This window comes from Bufo gargarizans, chromosome 1, assembly GCF_014858855.1.
Source record: "Bufo gargarizans isolate SCDJY-AF-19 chromosome 1, ASM1485885v1, whole genome shotgun sequence".
Taxonomy (NCBI): Eukaryota; Metazoa; Chordata; class Amphibia; order Anura; family Bufonidae; genus Bufo; species Bufo gargarizans.
In genome coordinates, this window is record NC_058080.1 from 597,126,052 (window position 1) to 597,146,479 (window position 20,428).

A 20,428-nucleotide genomic window follows, 5' to 3' on the forward strand; every position below is an offset into this window, starting at 1 on the left:
CTGTATTAGTGCAATGTAACAGCTACATAACACTAAAACTACAACTACAGAACTACACCAACACAATTCCACTGCTATATGACCAGTGTCGGAAGGGAACCCTAGGGCTCATCAGTGGAAGTGACTTTGGGGGCCCACCCTACAGTTGCATGCAAATATTGCTAGTTTATTGTTAGGCCTTTATGACACAGCAATTTTACATAGTGTTGAGCGGAATATTCAAAAAGCAAATTTTTATCGCGAATATCGGCACTTCGAGAATTTGCGAACATTTTGAATATAGTGATATATTCCTAATGACGAATATTCATTTTTTTGTTTTTTTAACACAGTACCCATCAGGTGATCATCCCTCCCTTCTTCTAGCTTGTGGGCCAATGAGAAAGCTTTGTCACAGCTTAGCACCATCCCTAGCAACCAATAGGAAAGTTGCCTAGTATATAAGAACCTCCCCAGCAGCCATTTTATAAGGTTTATTGCAGTTATGAAAGAGACAGCAGTGTCATTGCTGTGCTCTGTGCTTTGTTGTATTACATTAGACAGTTAACTTATATATATAATTCAGATAGTTAGGGGGAGATAGTCAGCGTAGGTTAGATTGATCTATAGTGTAGCTAATAGGTTCCAGTAGAGGGTGTTAGAGTCCATTCACACGTCCACAAAAGGGTCCGCATCCGATCCGCAATATTGGGAACGGGTGCGGACCCATTCATTCTCTATGGGGCCTGAAGAGATGCGGAGAGCACACTATGTGCTCTCCGCATCTGCATTTCCGGAGCGCGGCCCCGAACTTCCTGGCCGCGGCTCCGCAAAAAAATAGATCATGTCCTACTATTCTTGTCCGCAATTGCGGACAAGAATAGGCAGTTCTATGGGGGGTGCCGGTCGGGTGTATTACGGATCTGCAATTTGCGGACCCTAGGCAGTGTAATAGGTTCTGCTGTCCATACATACATGCTACAGACATAGTGCTGTGATGTCACAAGTTGCACATATTGCGAAAAAATATGTGCATCATTAATTGCCTAAAATTCGCAAACGCAAATATATTGGAGCACTCTATCTGCATATAAAGCTATTCTAATGTTCTGCGGTGCCAACCATTTTCTCCAGTCTCAGGAAACATACCAGCTTAAAAAATGTAGCATAGCGAATTCTCGAATTTGCAAATATATATGACGAATATTCTACAAAATATTCGCGAAATATCGCAAATTCGAATATTGCCCCTGCCGCTCATTACTAATTTTACTCAAAATTCCAGGACACATAACTTTTTAAATAGCAAAACCGCTATCATTACATGGCTTTTTTATTGCATGAACAGTATAAATAACATTATTAAAAAGATTTGTATAGATTATTTCATATTTTACTAATTTTGAACTGTAATAGCATGTTTTGTGGAAAAATAGTAATTTTTATGTCTTTGTATTCCAAAAGCCATAACCTTATTTTTCTAGCTGTGTAGCTGAATGAGGGCTTGTTTTTTTTGCATTAGTTACAATTTTGGTTCCCACCATTTTGAGGTGCATATAAGTTATGGTCTTTGTACATTTTAGTAAAGTTAATGCCGTGCAACATATCCATATGATATATACACTATATTATCTATATTATCCTAAGCTGCTACTTAGATATGCTAACCGAACTAACCTCAGCAATAAGATATGCTCAGATATGGTAAAAGAAATAAGCTTTAGACATAGATATGGCAGAAGAGCCAAGTACTTAGACCTAGTAATAGAACTAAGCTCAGTACTAACATACAATATCTTAACCAAACTGAGCACTAAGGCCTCTTTCACACGAGCGTGTCCGGATAAGGTTCGGATGCGTTGCGGCAAACCCGCACGCTGAAAACTCACCCATGTGAAAGGGGCCTCAGAAATGCTAACAGAACCATGCTCAGAACTATCATACACTAGCAGATGGCATCATAACTAAGCTTTGTACTTGGAAAAAGTCAACAGAACCAAGCTCTGTGCCTAGATATGAAAACAGTACCAAGCTCTGTGCCTAGATACAAAAACAGAACCAAGCTCTGCGCATAGATACAATACCAGAACCAAGCTCTGTGCATAGATACGATACCAGAACCAAGCTCTGTGCCTAAATACGAAAACAGAACCAAGCTCTGTGCATAGAAACGATACCAGAACCAAGCTCTGTGCATAGATACGATACCAGAACCAAGCTCTGTGCCTAAATACGAAAACAGAACCAAGCTCTGTGCATAGAAACGATACCAGAACCAAGCTCTGTGCATAGATACAATACCAGAACCAAGCTCTGTGTATAGATACGATACCAGAACCAAGCTCTGTGCATAGATACGATACCAGAACCAAGCTCTGTGCCTAAATACGAAAACAGAACCAAGCTCTGTGCATAGATACGATACCAGAACCAAGCTCTGTGCATAGATACAATACCAGAACCAAGCTCTGTGTATAGATACGATACCAGAACCAAGCTCTGTGCATAGATACGATACCAGAACCAAACTCTGTGCATAGATACAATAACAGAACCAATCTCTGCGCATAGATATGATACCAGAACCAAGCTCTGTGCATAGATACAATAACAGAACCAAGCTCTGTGCATAGATACGATACCAGAACCAAGCTCTGCGCATAGATACGATACCAGAACCAAGCTCTGCGCATAGATACGATATAAGAACCAAGCTATGTGCATAGATACAATAGCAAGAACCAAGCTATGTGCATAAGAACCAAGCTCTGTGAATAGATACAATAGCAGAACTAAGCGCTGTTCATAGATACGATACCAGAACCAAGCTCTGTGCATAGATACAATAACAGAACCAAGCTCTGTCCCTAGATACGAAAACAGAACCAAGCTCTGTGCATAGATACAATAACAGAACCAAGCTCTGCGCATAGCTACGATACCAGAACCAAGCTCTGTGCATAGATACGATACCAGAACCAAGCTCTGCGCATAGATACCATACCTGAACCAAGCTCTGTGCATAGATACAATAACAGAACCAATTAGAATAGAATAGACGGCTCTACTACTCAGGTAAATGCTAGAGGTGCAGGCTGCTAGATCTGACTCACCCAGTCAGGGGCATGTAATCATAAAAAGAAGGAAGTTAAGCAGGCACACTCTATTTGGGTTCTAATAAATATTTATTTTGAATTAATAATCAGATGTTGGGTAATTTAGTGTTTAGGTATATGTGGTTATAGGAGTACTGTATAGGTATTATCACTCTGTGGTGAATATCCTGGAAACAAAGTAGCATAAAAAGTTGTCCAATATAATAGAGTTCCGATAAAAAATGGTCTAAAATAAAAATGATGCAAGAAAAACGGCTGCAATAAAAAGGACAGCTGCAATAAAAAAGGTCAGCTGCAATAAAAAAGTTGGAAAGAACGATGTGTCTGTTACGTCTTTCAAGTGCTATTTTCTTTATCACAATAGCTGCTGTTCAAAGGGTAAAAACAAACCAAGTATAGTTGGTAGGGATATCCCGGGTAATGTATTGTTCTTTTGTGGAGACAGTTCATCAATAGATAGTAATGCCGCTTAATCCAGGGTATCAATATTTTTCTATGTCATTACCATGTAAATATAGTTGCGGTACAGGCTGTAGAAGGAAGCGGTGCTCTGTGCCTGGGTGCGGCGTCCCGCACTGTCTCTGGCCACAGAGATCACTTACCCTTCCTGGCGCTGGTACTGTATTCTTCTACTCCTGGTCGGCACTTCCTGGGAGGCTGTGTGTTCAGTAGCGTCCCTCGTGTTGCCTTGGATGCTGGGGGCGTGGTTCGCGCGTCTTGGTGAATGACGTCAGCGGCCCGTAGTAGCGATCCTATTCAGCGCTTGAATTTTCTGCTCCTCCTGCTCTGGTTCAGAGTCGCAATTAGTGTGATGATCCCCGGCTGCTTAAACGCGTTTCGGGACTTAGTCCCTTCATCAGTAAGACTTACTGATGAAGGGACTAAGTCCCGAAACGCGTTTAAGCAGCCGGGGATCATCACACTAATTGCGACTCTGAACCAGAGCAGGAGGAGCAGAAAATTCAAGCGCTGAATAGGATCGCTACTACGGGCCGCTGACGTCATTCACCAAGACGCGCGAACCACGCCCCCAGCATCCAAGGCAACACGAGGGACGCCTACTGAACACACAGCCTCCCAGGAAGTGCCGACCAGGAGTAGAAGAATACAGTACCAGCGCCAGGAAGGGTAAGTGATCTCTGTGGCCAGAGACAGTGCGGGACGCCGCACCCAGGCACAGAGCACCGCTTCCTTCTACAGCCTGTACCGCAACTATATTTACATGGTAACTGACATAGAAAAATATTGATACCCTGGATTAAGCGGCATTACTATCTATTGATGAACTGTCTCCACAAAAGAACAATACATTACCCGGGATATCCCTACCAACTATACTTGGTTTGTTTTTACCCTTTGAACAGCAGCTATTGTGATAAAGAAAATAGCACTTGAAAGACGTAACAGACACATCGTTCTTTCCAACTTTTTTATTGCAGCTGACCTTTTTTATTGCAGCTGTCCTTTTTATTGCAGCCGTTTTTCTTGCATCATTTTTATTTTAGACCATTTTTTATCGGAACTCTATTATATTGGACAACTTTTTATGCTACTTTGTTTCCAGGATATTCACCACAGAGTGATAATACCTATACAGTACTCCTATAACCACATATACCTAAACACTAAATTACCCAACATCTGATTATTAATTCAAAATAAATATTTATTAGAACCCAAATAGAGTGTGCCTGCTTAACTTCCTTCTTTTTATAATAACAGAACCAAGCTCTGCGCATAAATACGATACCAGAACCAAGCTCTGCGCATAAATACGATACCAGAACCAAGCTCTGCGCATAGATACAATAGCAGAACCAAGCTCTGTGAATAGATACAATAGCAGAACCAAGCTCTGTACATAGATGCAATAACAGAACCAAGCTCTGTGCCTAGATACAATACCAGAACCAAGCTCTGTGCATAGATACAATAACAGAACCAAGCTCTGCGCATAGATACGATACCAGAACCAAGCTCTGTGCATAGATACGATACAATAACCAAGCTCTGTGTATAGATACGATACCAGAACCAAGCTCTGTGCCTAGATACAATACCAGAACCAAGCTCTGTGCATAGATACAATAACAGAACCAAGCTCTGCGCATAGATACGATACCAGAACCAAGCTCTGTGCATAGATACGATACAATAACCAAGCTCTGTGCATAGATACGATACCAGAACCAAGCTCTGCGCATAGATATGATACTAGAACCAAGCTATGTGCATAGATACAATAACAGAACCAAGCTCTGTGAATAGATACAATAGCAGAACCAAGCTCTGTACATAGATGCAATAACAGAACCAAGCTCTGTGCCTAGATATGATAACAGAACCAAACTTTGTGCCTAGATATGATAACAGAACCAAGCTCTGTGAATAGATACAATAGCAGAACCAAGCTCTGTACATAGATGCAACAACAGAACCAAGCGTTGTGCCTAGATATGATAACAGAACCAAGCTTTTTGCCTGGATACAATAACAGAACCAAGCTTTGTGCCTAGATATGATAACAGAACCAAGCTTTTTGCCTGGATACAATAACAGAACCAAGCTTTGTGCCGAGATACAATAACAGAACCAAGCTCTGTGCATAGATGCAATAACAGAACCAAGCGTTGTGCCTAGATATGATAACAGAACCAAGCTTTGTGCCTGGATACAATAACAGAACCAAGCTCTGTGCATAGATACAATAACAGAACCAAGCTCTGTGCATAGATACAATAACAGAACCAAGCTCTGTGCATAGATAAAATAACAGAACCAAGCTCTGTGCATAGATACAATAACAGAACCAAGCTTTGTGCCTGGATACAATAACAGAACCAAGTTCTGTGCCTAGATACGATAACAGTACCAAGCTCTGTGTATAGATACGATAACAGAACTAAGATCTGTGTATAAATACGATAACAGAACCAAGCTTTTTGCCTAGATATGATAACAGAACCAAGCTGTGTGTATACAGCCAGGTCCATAAATATTGGGACATCGACACAATTCAAAAATTTTGGGCTCTATACACCACCACAATGGATTTGAAATGAAATGAACAAGATGTGCTTTAACTGCAGACTGTCAGCTTTAATTTCAGGGTATTTCAATCCATATCAGGTGAACGGTTTAGGAATTACAACAGTTTGCATATGTGCCTCCCACTTGTTAAGGGACCAAAATTAATGGGACAATTGGCTTCTCAGCTGTTCCATGGCCAGGTGTGTGTGTTATTCCCTCGTTATCCCAATTACAATGAGCAGATAAAAGGTCCAGAGTTCATTTCAAGTGTGCTATTTGCATTTGAAATCTGTTGCTGTCAACTCTCAAGATGAGATCCAAAGAGCTGTCACTATCAGTGAAGCAAGCTATTGAGATAGCAGAAACACAGAGATGGCAAAAACATTAGACGTGGCCAAAACAACTGTTTGGAATATTGTTAAAAAGAAGTAACACACCGGTGAGCTCAGCAACCAAAAGCAACACCAAAAGACCCAGAAGACCACGGAAAACAACTGTGGTGGATGACCAAAGAATTATTTCCCTGGTGAAGAAAACATCCTTCACAACAGTTGGCCAGATCAAGAACACTCTCCAGGAGGTAGGTGTATGTGTGTCAAAGTCAACAATCAAGAGAAGACTTCACCAGAGTGAATACAGAGGGTTCACCACAAGATGTATACCATTGGTGAGCCTCAAAAACATGAAGGCCAGATTAGAGTTTGCTAAACGACATCTAAAAAAGCCTTCACAGTTCTGGAACTACATCCTATGGACAGATGAAACCAAGATCAACTTGTACCAGAGTGATGGGAAGAGAAGAGTATGGAGAAAGAAAGGAACTGCTCATGATCCTAAGCATACCACCTCATCAGTGAAGAATGGTGGTGGTAGTGTCATGGCGTGGGCATGTATGGCTGCCAATTGAACTGGTTCTCTTGTATTTATTGATGATGTGACTGCTGACAAAAGCAGTAGGATGAATTCTAAAGTGTTTCGGACAATATTATCTGCTCATATTCAGCCAAATGCTTTAGAACTCATTGGAGGGTGCTTCACAATACAGATGGACAATGACCCAAAGCATACTGCAAAAGCAACCAATGAGTTTTTTTAGGGAAAGAAGTGGAATGCTATGCAATGGCCAAGTCAATCACCTGACCTGAATCCGATTGAGCATGCATTTCACTTGCTGAAGACAAAACTGAAGGGAAAATTCCCCCAAGAACAAGCAGGAACTGAAGAAAGCTGCAGTAGAGGCCTGGCAGAGCATCACCAGGGATGAAACCCAACGTCTGGTGATGTCTATGTGTTCCAGACTTCAGGCTGTAATTGACTGCAAAGGATTTGCAACCTAGTATTAAAAGTGAAAGTTTGATTTATGATTATTATTCTGTCCCATTACTTTTGATCCCTTAACAAGTGGGAGGCACATATGCAAGCTGTTGTAATTCCTACACCGTTAACCTGATTTGGATGTAAATACCCTCAAATTAAAGCTGACAGTCTGCAGTTAAAGCACATCTTGTTCGTTACATTTCAAATCCATTGTGGTGGTGAATAGAACCAAAAATGTTAGAATTGTGTCAATGTCCCAATATTTATGGACCTGACTGTAGATATGATACCAGAACCAAGCTCTGTGCATAGATACGATAACAGAACCAAGCTCTGTGCCTAGGTACAAAAACAGAACCAAGCTCTGTGCATAGAGACAGTAACAGAACCAAGCTGCATACAGTTGCAAGAAAAAGTATGTGAACCCTTTGGAATGATATGGATTTCTGCACAAATTGGTCATAAAATGTGATCTGATCTTCATCTAAGTCACAACAATAGACAATCAGTCTGCTTAAACTAATAACACGCAAATAATTAAATGTTACCATGTTTTTATTGAACACACCATGTAAACATTCACAGTGCAGGTGGTAAAAGTACGTGAACCCCTAGACTAATGACATCTCTAAGAGCTAATTGGAGTGAGGTGTCAGCCAACCGGAGTCCAATTTATGAGATGAGATTGGAGGTATTGGTTACAGCTGCCCTGCCCTATAAAAAAACACAAACCAGTTCTGGGTTTGCTTATCACAAGAAGCATTGCCTGATATGAATGATGCCTCGCACAAAACAGCTCTGAGAAGACCTACGATTAAGAATTGTTGACTTGCATAAAGCTGGAAAGGGTTATAAAAGTATCTACAAAAGCCTTGCTGTTCATGAGTCCACAGTAAGACAAATTGTCTATAAATTGAGAAAGTTCAGCACTGCTGCTACTCTCCCTAGGAGTGGTTGTCCTGTAAAGATGACTGCTAGAGCACAGTGCAGACTGCTCAATGAGATGAAGAAGAATCCTAGAGTGTCAGCTAAAGACTTACAAAAGTCTCTGGCATATGCTAACATCCCTGTTAGCGAATCTACAATATTTAAAACACTAAATAAGAATGGATTTCATGGGAGGATACCACAGAGGAAGCCTCTGCTGTCCCCAAAAAACATTGCTGCATGTTTACAGTTTGCACAAGAGCACCTGGATGTTCCACAGCAGTACTGGCAAAATATTCTATGGCCAGATGAAACCAAAGTTGAGTTGTTTGGAACAAACACACAACACTATGTGTGGAGAAAGAGAGGCACAGCACACCAACATCAAAACCTCATCCCAACTGTCAACTATGGTGGTGGGGGCATCATGGTTTGGGGCTGCTTTGCTGCGTCAGGGCCTGGACGGATTGCTATCATCGAAGAAGAAATTAATTCCCAAGTTTATCAAGACATTTTGCAGGAGAACTTAAGGCCATCTGTCCACCAGCTGAAGCTCAATAGAAGATGGGTGTTGCAACAGGACAACAACCCAAAGCATAGAAGTAAATCAACAACAGAATGGCTTAAACAGAAGAAAATACGCCTTTTGGAGTGGCCCAGTCAGAGTCCTGACCGCAACCCGATTAAGATGCTGTGGCATGACCTCAAGAAAGCGATTCACACCAGACATCCCAAGAATGTTGCTGTAAAGAGGAATGGTCAAGAATTACTCCTGACCGTTGTGCATGTCTGATCTGCAACTACAGGAAACGTTTGGTTGAAGTTATTGCTGCCAAAGGAGGTTCAACCAGTTATTAAATCCAAGGGTTCACATACTTTTTCCACCTGCAATGTGAATGTTTACATGGTGTGTTCAATAAAAACATGGTAACATTTAATTCTTTGTGTGTTATTAGTTTAAGCAGACTGTGATTGTTTATTGTTTTGACTTAGATGAAGATCAGATCACATTTTATGATCAATTTGTGCAGAAATCCATATCATACTTTTTCTTGCAACTGTATATAGATACAGTAACAGAACCAAGCTCTGTGCATAGAGACGGTAACAGAACCAAGCTCTGTGCCTAGAGACGGTAACAGAACCGAGCTCTGTGCATAGAGACGGTAACAGAACAGAGCTCTGTGCATAGAGACAGTAACAGAATCAAGCTCTGAGCATAGAGACAGTAACAGAATCAAGCTCTGTGCCTAGAGACGGTAACAGAACCAAGCTCTGTGCCTAGAGACGGTAACAGAACCAAGCCTGTGTATATAGACAGTAACAGAATCAAGCTCTGTGCATAGAGACGGTAACAGAACCAAGCCTGTGTATATAGACAGTAACAGAATCAAGCTCTGTGCATAGAGACTGTAACAGAACCAAGCTCTGTGCATAGAGACGGTAACAGAACCAAGCCTGTGTATATAAACAGTAACAGAATCAAGCTCTGTGCCTAGAGACGGTAACAGAACCAAGCCTGTGTATATAAACAGTAACAGAATCAAGCTCTGTGCCTAGAGACGGTAACAGAACCAAGCCTGTGTATATAGACAGTAACAGAACCAAGCTCTGTGCCTAGGGACGGTAACAGAACCAAGCCTGTGTATATAGACAGTAACAGAACCAAGCTCTGTGCATAGAGATGATAACAAAACCAAGATTTGTGCATACAGTCATGTGAAAAAATTAGGACACCCTTTGAAAGCATGTGGTTTTTTGTAACATTTTTAATAAAAGGTTATTTCATCTCCGTTTCAACAATACAGAGAGATTAAAGTAATCCAACTAAACAAAGAAAACTGAAGAAAAGTCTTTTCAAGATCTTCTGTAAATGTCATTCTACAAAAATGCCTATTCTAACTGAGGAAAAAGATAGGACACCCTCACATGTATTCCCTCTTAAATTGGCTCAGATCTCACACAGGTATATCACACCAGGTGCACATAATTAGTAGATCGTTACTCTGCATGTTGAATGAGGCTTGCCCTATTTAAACCTCAGACATTTAGTTTGGTGTGCTCCTGACTGTTGAAGTGAGAGTGAGCACCATGGTGAGAGCAAAAGAGCTGTCAGAGGACTTCAGAAAAAAGATTGTAGCAGCCTATGAGTCTGGGAAGGGATTTAAAAAGATCTCAAAAGATTTTGAAATCAGCCATTCCACTGTCCGGAAGATAGTCTACAAGTGGAGGGCTTTCAAAACAACTGCCAACATGCCCAGGACTGGTCGCCCCAGCAAGTTCACCCCAAGAGCAGACCGCAAGATGCTAAAAGAGGTCTCCAAAAACCCTAAAGTGTCATCTCGAGAACTACAGCAGGCTCTGGCTACTGTTGATGTAGAAGTACATGCCTCTACAATCAGAAAGAGACTGTACAAGTTTAACTTGCATGGGAGGTGTGCAAGGAGGAAACCTTTGCTTTCCAAGAGAAACATCGAGGCCAGACTGACATTTGCCAGAGATAAAGTTGACAAAGACCAGGACTTCTGGAATAATGTTCTTTGGACAGATGAGTCCAAAATTGAATTATTTGGACACAACAGCAGAGGACATGTTTGGCGTAAACCAAACACAGCATTCCAAGAAAAGAACCTCATACCAACTGTGAAGCATGGAGGTGGAAGTGTCATGGTTTGGGGCTGCTTTGCTGCAGCAGGACCTGGTCAGCTCACCATCATAGAATCCACGATGAATTCTACTGTGTATCAGAAGGTGCTTGAAGAACATGTGAGACCATCAGTTAGAAAATTAAAGCTGAAGCGGAACTGGACCATGCAACATGACAATGACCCAAAACATACTAGTAAATCAACCAAAGATTGGCTGAAAAAGAAGAAATGGAGAGTCCTGGAATGGCCAAGTCAAAGTCCAGATTTGAATCCCATTGAGATGCTGTGGGGTGACTTGAAAAGGGCTGTACGTGCAAGAAACCCCTCAAACATCTCACAGCTGAAAAAGTTCAGCATTGAGGAGTGGGGTAAAATTTCCTCAGACCGATGTCGAAGACTGGTAGATGGCTACAAGAACCGTCTCACTGCAGTTATTTCAGCCAAAGGAGGTAACACTCGCTATTAGGGGCAAGGGTGTCCTATCTTTTTCCTCAGTTAGAATAGGCATTTTTGTAGAATGACATTTACAGAAGATCTTGAAAAGACTTTTCTTCAGTTTTCTTTGTTTAGTTGGATTACTTTAATCTCTCTGTATTGTTGAAACGGAGATGAAATAACCTTTTATTAAAAATGTTACAAAAAACCACATGCTTTCAAAGGGTGTCCTAATTTTTTCACATGACTGTAGATACAGTAAGAACCAAGCCTGTGCATAGATACAGTAATGGAATCAAGCTCTGTGCTTCGATGTAGTAACAGAATAAAGCTCATTTAGATAAAGCAACAGAAGTCAGTCTTAAATATGTACACAATCACACCAACCAGCACATAAAAAATAGTGATACTGCAGTGATTTCATGTGTTCTGTTACATTGCGTGCAAATGCCACAGAAATTTCTCATTTTGATGGGAAATTTGTCAGCTGTTCCATGCAACTCATATGCAGTTTTGTTTCTTATGAAATCACTAAGTTGCATGCAGCTTCTGTCTATCCCCAAAATACATTCCCTTTTACTTCACATTTGGGAGATTGTTTTCCCTTATATGTTTTTAGATCAAAAGGAGGACTGGAGTGTTTTTAAGAAAAAGAGAAACTATTCCTAAGAAAATATTAGTGAACATTTCCTTTACCCTTTGAGTCACACTTAGGGGACTTTCACACTAGCGTTTTTCTTTTCCGGCATAGAGTTCCGTCTTAGGGGCTCAATACCAGAAAAAAACTGATCAGTTTTATTCTAATGCATTCTGAATGGAGAGAAATCTGTTCAGGATGCATCAGGATGTCTTCAGTTCAGTCTTTTTGACTGATCAGGCAAAAGATAAAACCGCAGCATGCTATGGTTTTATCTCTGGCCAAAAAAAACTGAAGACTTGCCTGAATGCCGGATTCAGCATTTTTTTTTACATAGGAATGTATTAGTGCCGGATCGGGCATTCGAAATACCAGAATTCCGGATCCGTCCTTCCAGTCTGCACATGCACACAGTTTTAAATTAGAGGGGCAAAGGTTTAAAAGTAATATAAGGAAGTATTACTTTACTGAGAGGGTAGTGGATGCATGGAATAGCCTTCCTGCAGAAGTGGTAGCTGCAAATACAGTGAAGGAGTTTAAGCATGCATGGGATAGGCATAAGGCCATCCTTCATATAAGATAGGGCCGGGGCTATTCATAGGATTCAGATATATTGGGCAGACTAGATGGGCCAAATGGTTCTTATCTGCCGACACATTCTATGTTTCTATGTTTCTATGCACAGACCGGTAAAAATGTGAAAAAAAATTGTAACAGATCCGTTTGTCCATATAACAAACGGACAGACGAATCCGTTCTTGAAATGCATTTGTAAGACGGATCAGGATCCTGATCAGTCTTAAAATGCATTCAGTTGGCATACGTTTTGCGACGGAACTGCTTGCCAGATCACTCTACCGCAAGTGTGAAAGTAGCCTAACACACTTCACAGGCAGGCACACTTTTACACAAGAAGGCATGGTTTTACACACACTTTTACATATGAAGGCACCCTTTAACACTACACTATATACTGGACAGTATAGATTTCCTCTACCTACTTCATATGGTGGCCCTCTCTGGCACGTGTATTGTGGCTGCAGCATCCTCTCATAGCAGCAGTGCTTCCATACTGAGTAGGAAAGCTGATAAAGCAGAGGAGAGCCTGTGAGTACTTTTAATTAACAGGGGTGCATCCAGCCAGCACTTCCTGTCAGTGAGCTTATATCCACGTTGTGGCGAAACCAACCTCGCCACTGGGTTTTGGAGAGGCCTGTTTACTAGCCTCTTGCCTCAGGATTATGGCCCATACTAACTTTTAAACCCCTGAACCTATTCAAGTGAATTTTGGATAGGTTTGTCCGCAAGTTATACTGGTTAAATTGATGTAAGTTATATGTATGGACAATGTAAACTCACAAAGTTGTAACAATTTATAATAAGTGTAACTTGTCAGCTTAGGAGATAGTTGAGTGGATAGACAGAGGGGAGGAATATGCTGGGTGAGTCTCTATTGTCCCATTGTGCCATTGTCCCATTGTGTGTTTAAATGGTGATGTCTGTCCTGTTGTCTCCACATGTGTATTGGCGATTTCCCTTTGTCCTGAGAGATATTTGGATTGCTCCTCGGTTGTCTCCAGGGCAGAGAAGAGGAACCATGATGCATTGTGGGGATGTGTTGTATCTGTCCTGTGTCGCAGTCTCCCTTCTGGTCCCCTAGGGGCGTGAACGATTGGTTGCTTTACTTACATTGTATGTGTTGTAATATATTGATTGGTTGTATTTCAAAACCCTGTGGGCAGTACTATGTTGGTGGTTTGTGAATAAAAGAGGCTGTACGTGCAAGTACACAGTTCCTGTTTTAACCCTCAAAGTGAAGTGTCGTCTCATTCTTGGGGAAGGATTTATGGTATGCTGTTCCGGTTTGACTGCTAGGAGCGTAAACCTATTCGTATGGTTTCCTATTCCACTGTCTACAGCATTCATATGCTTGAGAGGATTTATATGCTTCTTCGGTTCGGTGATGGTGGTGTCTGCCAGAGTGCTTGGAAACCTCAGGAAAACGCTAGGAGCATCCAGCAACGGAGGTACTCAGTCGGGGTGCCAGGTGATCCATTACACACGTGTTCTGATTTTCACAAAAATCGCTGCAAAAAATGTTGCATTTTGCCGCGATTTTTGTGAAAATCAGAACATGTAGATATACGCTTGCTAGCTCACTGACAGGGAGTGCTGTCAGTTAAAAGTACTCACAGGCTCTCCTCCCCTTTATCAGCCTTCCTATTTAGCACTTCCTGTACTACAGCTTGGGGCAGCATAGTGGGCCCCCCAGTGGTTGTCATCTTTGTAGATTGCAGCAGGGGATCATGGATGTGTTCAGCAGGCGGGCCAATGAAGACAGGAGGTGAGCCCCTCCACGCAGCTCATTGACCGCCACCTGCCTGCAGCTCAAGGAAAAAGTTTTAGTGACAGTGAACTTTCAAACATGAAGGCTCACTTACAATGCAGGGGCCCACCGAGGAATTCCCCACATCCCCAGTGGGCCAGTCCTAGCCTGTATATGACACTTGCAGACTAAAAGATGTACAAGGGAGATTTAGCAAAACTGGTGTAAAGTAGAACTGGATTAGTTACCCATAGCAACCATCAGATTCCACCTTACATTTTTCAGAGCTACTTTGGAAAATGAAAGGTCGAATCTGACTGATTGTGATTTTTTTACACCAGTTTTGATAAATCTCCCCTAAGTCCCTGTCTTGAATGCATTAAAAAGTCACTGTTCTTTCAACAAACTTTGCATAAATGAACAGTACAAGGGAATATAAGAAATGTTGTAATATATCTTATCAGAGAAAAATGACTCTTCCACCCCACTCCTAAACTAATGTGGTCTGTAAAGTCCACCTTTGGAGAAAAGATAGCTGTCAGCTCACTGAAGGATCAGATTACATGCTGCCCATAGTAGTCTACAGAAAAGGGAGGGTGAGGGAGGTGCAGTGAGAGAGAAGAGCTTATTAACAGAGACATACATGCCGCCCATCGAATTCTATGGAGGGGAGGAAGAATGCTGCTAGAGGAAGAAAGTAAAAACACCCTTTCTCTGAAACTATAAATTACAAAGTTTCTTATATTCACTTCTACTATTGATTTAGCAAAGTTTGTTGAAACGCAAGTGACCATTTAAGTAATGTTGGTCTGTTTCACATATTGTGGTTTTGTTGTGGTTTTTATTCCATAATTTTACTGCAGTCTTCACAGAACCTCCTGTAGTCTGTACAAAACCACAAAGTATGGGCACAGCCTAACTTTACTACATACAGATGCAGCCAAGCTAAACTTGATGGTTGACGCGTTACGTAAAGAATGGCAAGAAAAAGATGACTAACATTTCAATGGCTTTTGTCACGAGATAACGTTTTTTAGAGGGATTCCTCTATTCAGGATCCTCATATCTTGGCTAGATTGGAGAGCAGCTACAAAGAGCCTCTTTCACCTTGGAGATCCTGTCTGGTATTAGGTATTATGCAGGCAACCTACAGATAAAAATGGGCACTGTGTAATATTTAGTTTCCTCCGGATGGCAGAGATTGAACAAGCACAGATTGTATGAAAGCAGATGACCTCTTTTTATTTTCTATAAGTTGGGAATTTTATGAGGTTAATAGTATACTATGAACTAATAAATGGATTAACACAATAGGTGGCCATACACCTTACTGCTCGTTCACATCTCCGTTAGGCACAGAGCAGCCTGCTGGATCTCACAGAATCCGGTGTTGCCGAGTTCTGCACCTCATCTCCAGATCCGCATTGATTGTAATGAGATCCAGCGATGATCCAGCCACTGTCCGGCAAAAAATGCCAGGTTTGAGCCAGACAAAAAACGCTGCATGCAACGTTTTTTTGTCCTTCCAATAGCCGGCATTTGCACAGGATCAGGCTGCTAGCAGACTGCTATGTCTCCTGACCTCCCCAAACACACATACAGTGAGGAAAAGAGAATACAGCAATCCACTTCCAGGCACCTCCCTTGGAAACAATATACCAGGTATGTAAAAATCCAACATGCCGACTCACCGCCATACACATTAGAATTGTTTGGTTCAGCAGACGTTCAGTAATGTGCATGTGCACCTTAGTTTATTGAAAACTGATTTTTTTAGTACATGATAATAGCTTTCGTTGTTTGCTACATTATTTTTAGCCTTGTCCTTATAAAATCTCTTGAAATGACAGTATCATTTTTTCTTCATACAAAATCTATGTAAACATTGTGTTTCAATAAATTTCCTTCAGTTTACTAAGTGGTTCGTTTTATGGTTATCTAGATGTCAATGAGTGTGAAGTCTTTCCTGGTGTGTGTCCTAATGGCATTTGTGTCAATTCTATGGGATCGTTTTCCTGTAAGTGCCCCGATGGGCTAACTCTGGATGGAACAGGCAGACTTTGTTTAGGTAAGCATTTGTCTCTTCACTTTATATCCTGTTCATAGCTTAAATAATTGGTCTACAATAGGGAAGCCACACAATGCATCTGACTGCCATTCAAGTGAATGGCTGTCCTTATAATTCATGGAACAGCTGGATCTACTGTAGTGAAGGTCCCAGATCTGCTATGACTCATCAAGCAACCTCTATCTCTTTGGTTCTTGACTCAATATACATATAGAGTATATGATGCACCAAGAGTGGATTTATAATGTGTGACTTCTAGTGAGTAATGTTCTTGTTTTTATTTTATATTAATCCCATATTTTTAGAGTTGATTGCAAATAATATATGTCACTGTTTTGACCCCTAATATTACATTTATTCAAACTGTTTAGTTACAATGTTTTGGATCCAAACATATAATTGATAGTGTCTTTCTTTTTTGAAGATCTACGTATGGAGCAGTGTTTCCTAAAATGGGATGAAGATGAGTGTGTCCATCCAGTTCCTGGCAGGTTCCGTCTAGATGCCTGCTGTTGTACTATAGGACAAGCCTGGGGTAGTGAATGTGAGGAGTGTCCAAAGCCTGGTACTGCTGAATACGATATCATCTGTCCAAGAGGTCCTGGCTTTACGAACAGGGGAGATGTTTTATCAGGGAGACCTTTCTATAAAGGTAATGTTCGCTAGAACAGGTCACATTGTTCTTTCAATATTTAATCATTAGAGTTTGGTTCTTCACTCCTGGAGATCTCCCAGAGGACTAGATCTGCAGAGGAAATCATACTTACCTGATCCCTGCTGTTGGTTTCTGACGCTTATGTCTCCCCTTTTCAACAACCAGTTACATGCAGTCATGGAGTCGCTGCAACCAATGATTGTCTGCAGTAGTGACGTGTCACTCATGTATCATGTGACATGAAACATAGGAGACACCTCACCACTTCATTTGACCTTCGTCAAACAAGAGGAGACCTCAGAGCTGCAGCAGCCCAGGGTGGGGAGGTAACTATGATTCCCTCCACAGGTCTATCTATGCTATAGAATCTTCCCAAGAGGCCCCGAGGGGGGAAAAACCCCTTTAATAGTGTTGGGCGGGCATGCTCGTCCAAACACAATCTTGACTCAAGCATTGTGATGCTCGGAACATTGCGGTGTTCGGGCGAACAGCACGTGTGCTCGAGCACGATGCACGAGTCTCCTCCCCGCACGTTTGCTGGCTGCTACACAGCCAATAAATGTACGGGAAAGTACTGGCACTCACTGTAATGCCATAGCCATGTTGGTTATTGGCATTACAGTGATTGGCTGGCCGTCACGCGTCATCAGGTGCTATATAGCAACCAATGACACGTGGTTCGGCTTAGTCTTAGTCAGGGAGAGCTGCAGCAGAAGGGACAGATAGTGTAGGGACAGGATTTTTTTTAGGCAGGGTTTAGTCTTGAAAGGTGTTGGAGACCCAAAAGTCCTTTTAAGGACTATTCTTTTATCTGGCTGCAATATATATTATTAGCGCAACCTGCTCTAAATTGCGTGCAATTGTTTGGCCGCTGCTGACAGTGACCCAACCTCTGCTATATCTGTTGTGTTACATTTACGCATCCTAAATATCTGTGACATTCAATGCAATTGTTTGGCCATTGCTAACAGCGACATTACATGCGCTACATCTCCTGTATAACGTTTGTTCATCCTAAATATCTGTGACATTCAGTAAAAAGAAAATTACCGCTGGTGACAGCGACATTACCTGCACTACATCTCCTGTATAACGTTTGCACATCCTAAATATCAGTGACATTCCGTTCAATTTTTTTGCCGCTGGTGACAGCGACATTACCAGCGCTACATCTCCTGTATAATGTTTGCGCATCCTAAATATCTGTGACATTCAGTTTAATTTTTTCGCCACTGGTAACAGCGACATTACTTGCGCTACATCTCCTGTATAACATCTGCACATGCAAAATTTCTGTGATATTCAGTAAAAAAAAAATCGCCGCTGGTGACAGCGACATTACCTGCGCTACATCTCATGTATAACGTTTGCACATCCTAAATATCAGTGACATTCAGTTGAAAGGGACACTGAAAAGCCCTATAAACATATTTAGATATTCACATGCTGTCATAGGTCTTATAATGTGTATGTCAATCATATAAGTGTACCCCCTGTCATTTCAAACACTGTAAAATCAACTTTATATTCATATGTGAATCACTTGCCTTTGTACCCAAGGGGTGGTCTTTCTCCTGCATTTGTGCCCAGACGTGCCCCAACTGCCTTTTCCTAGCGCCGCCCAGCTTATTATTATTCACTAGGTAGCTTTTCCAGTCCCCGATGCTGCAAGATCCCGCGCAAGCCCAATAGAAACGTATGAGCATCGGCATTACCTGGAGCTTCTGCGCGTGCGCTGGATACCTTACCCGGCACCCTCACTCGCCGGAATCGTATTGCGCCTGCGTCCCATAACCTTCAATGCGGCGGCTTCAGCGTCTCCTGCACAGTAAATAATTATGAGCTGGATAGCGCTATGAAATGGCAGTTGGGGCGCGGCTGGGCACAAATGCAGGAGAAAGACCGCCCCTTGGGCACAAAGGCAAGTGATTCACATATGAATATAAAGTTGATTTTACAGTGTTTGAAATGCGGACAGGGGGTACACTTATATGATTGGCATACACATTATAAGACCTATGACAGCATATGAATATCTAAATATGTTTATAGGGCCTGTCAGTGTCCCTTTAATTTTTTTGCCGCTGGTGACAGCGACATTACCAGCGCTACATCTCCTGTATAACGTTTGCGCATCCTAAATATCAGTGACATTTAGTATAATTTTTTGGCCGCTGGTGGCAGCGACATTACCTGCTCTACATCTCCTGTATAATGTTTGCGCATCCTAAATATCAGTGACATTAAGTTTAATTTTTTCGCCTCTGGTGACAGCGACATTACCTGCTGGGGGCATAATAATTGATAAGCTCATCTGCCTGTCAACTGAAAATGCTGAGAGGTTGAATCCTATCAAAATGAACAAGGCCTGGATTGCCCCTGACTTCTCTACTCCACCAGAGGAAAGCGACTGAACATGAAAGCACTTTAAATGTGCCTTTTATGGTGTATTGAATACACTGTAATCCCATGCTCCCCTTTCACCACAAAAAAGGGTATATGGTTCAATCTTCCTTTTCTCGTCCTCCTCCATCATATAAACATGCTTATTAGGCTGCCCTCGCTCCTAATGTTTTAGAGGGTCAGCTCAGCAGCAGACCCTCACCCCTAATGTTTTAGAGGGTCACCAACAGGCCCTTGCCCATAATGCTGGTGACAGCGACATTACCAGCGCTACATCTCCTGTATAACGTTTGCGCATCCTAAATATCAGTGACATTCAGTATAATTTTTTTGCCGCTGGTGGCAGCGACATTACCTGCTCTACATCTCCTGTATAATGTTTGCGCATCCTAAATATCAGTGACATTAAGTTTAATTTTTTCGCCTCTGGTGACAGCGACATTACCTGTGCTACATCTCCTTGCCTCCGCTACAGAGGGTAGTACCCATAGCAGGTTTATTCCATCTGTTCAGCATGGATGGGCCGAAGAGGAGGAAGAGGATGAGGAGATTGAGTCATCTCCTGATGAGGACAGCGAATTCTTGTCTGTTGGGACTCTGGCACACATGGCTGACTTTATGTTAGGCTGCCTTTCCCGTGACCCTTGCATTATAAGCATTTTGGTCAACACCGATTACTGGTTGTTTACCCTTCTCGACACCCGCTACAAAGAGAACTTCTCATCTCTCATTCCTGTGGTGGAGAGAACTAGAAAAATTGTGCAATACCAGAAGGTCTTTGTGGACAAATTGCTCCAAAAATTTCCAGCTGACAATGCTGGCGGCAGTCCGTAGTTCCTTGGGAAACCAAGAAGGGGAGACGAGGGGAACACACAGCAATTTCAACA

At 41.9% G+C, this 20,428-nt stretch overlaps 1 protein-coding gene across 1 annotated transcript in view; it reads left to right on the forward strand.

Annotated features, from left to right (window-relative positions):
- Positions 1-20,428, forward strand: part of FBN2 (fibrillin 2) — a 340,887-nt gene that overhangs the window by 232,025 nt on the left and 88,434 nt on the right. The window contains exons 23-24 of the mRNA XM_044275860.1: positions 16,358-16,483; positions 16,908-17,135. Of these exons, the coding sequence (XP_044131795.1) occupies positions 16,358-16,483; positions 16,908-17,135 (354 nt within the window). The remainder of the gene's footprint in view (positions 1-16,357; positions 16,484-16,907; positions 17,136-20,428) is intronic.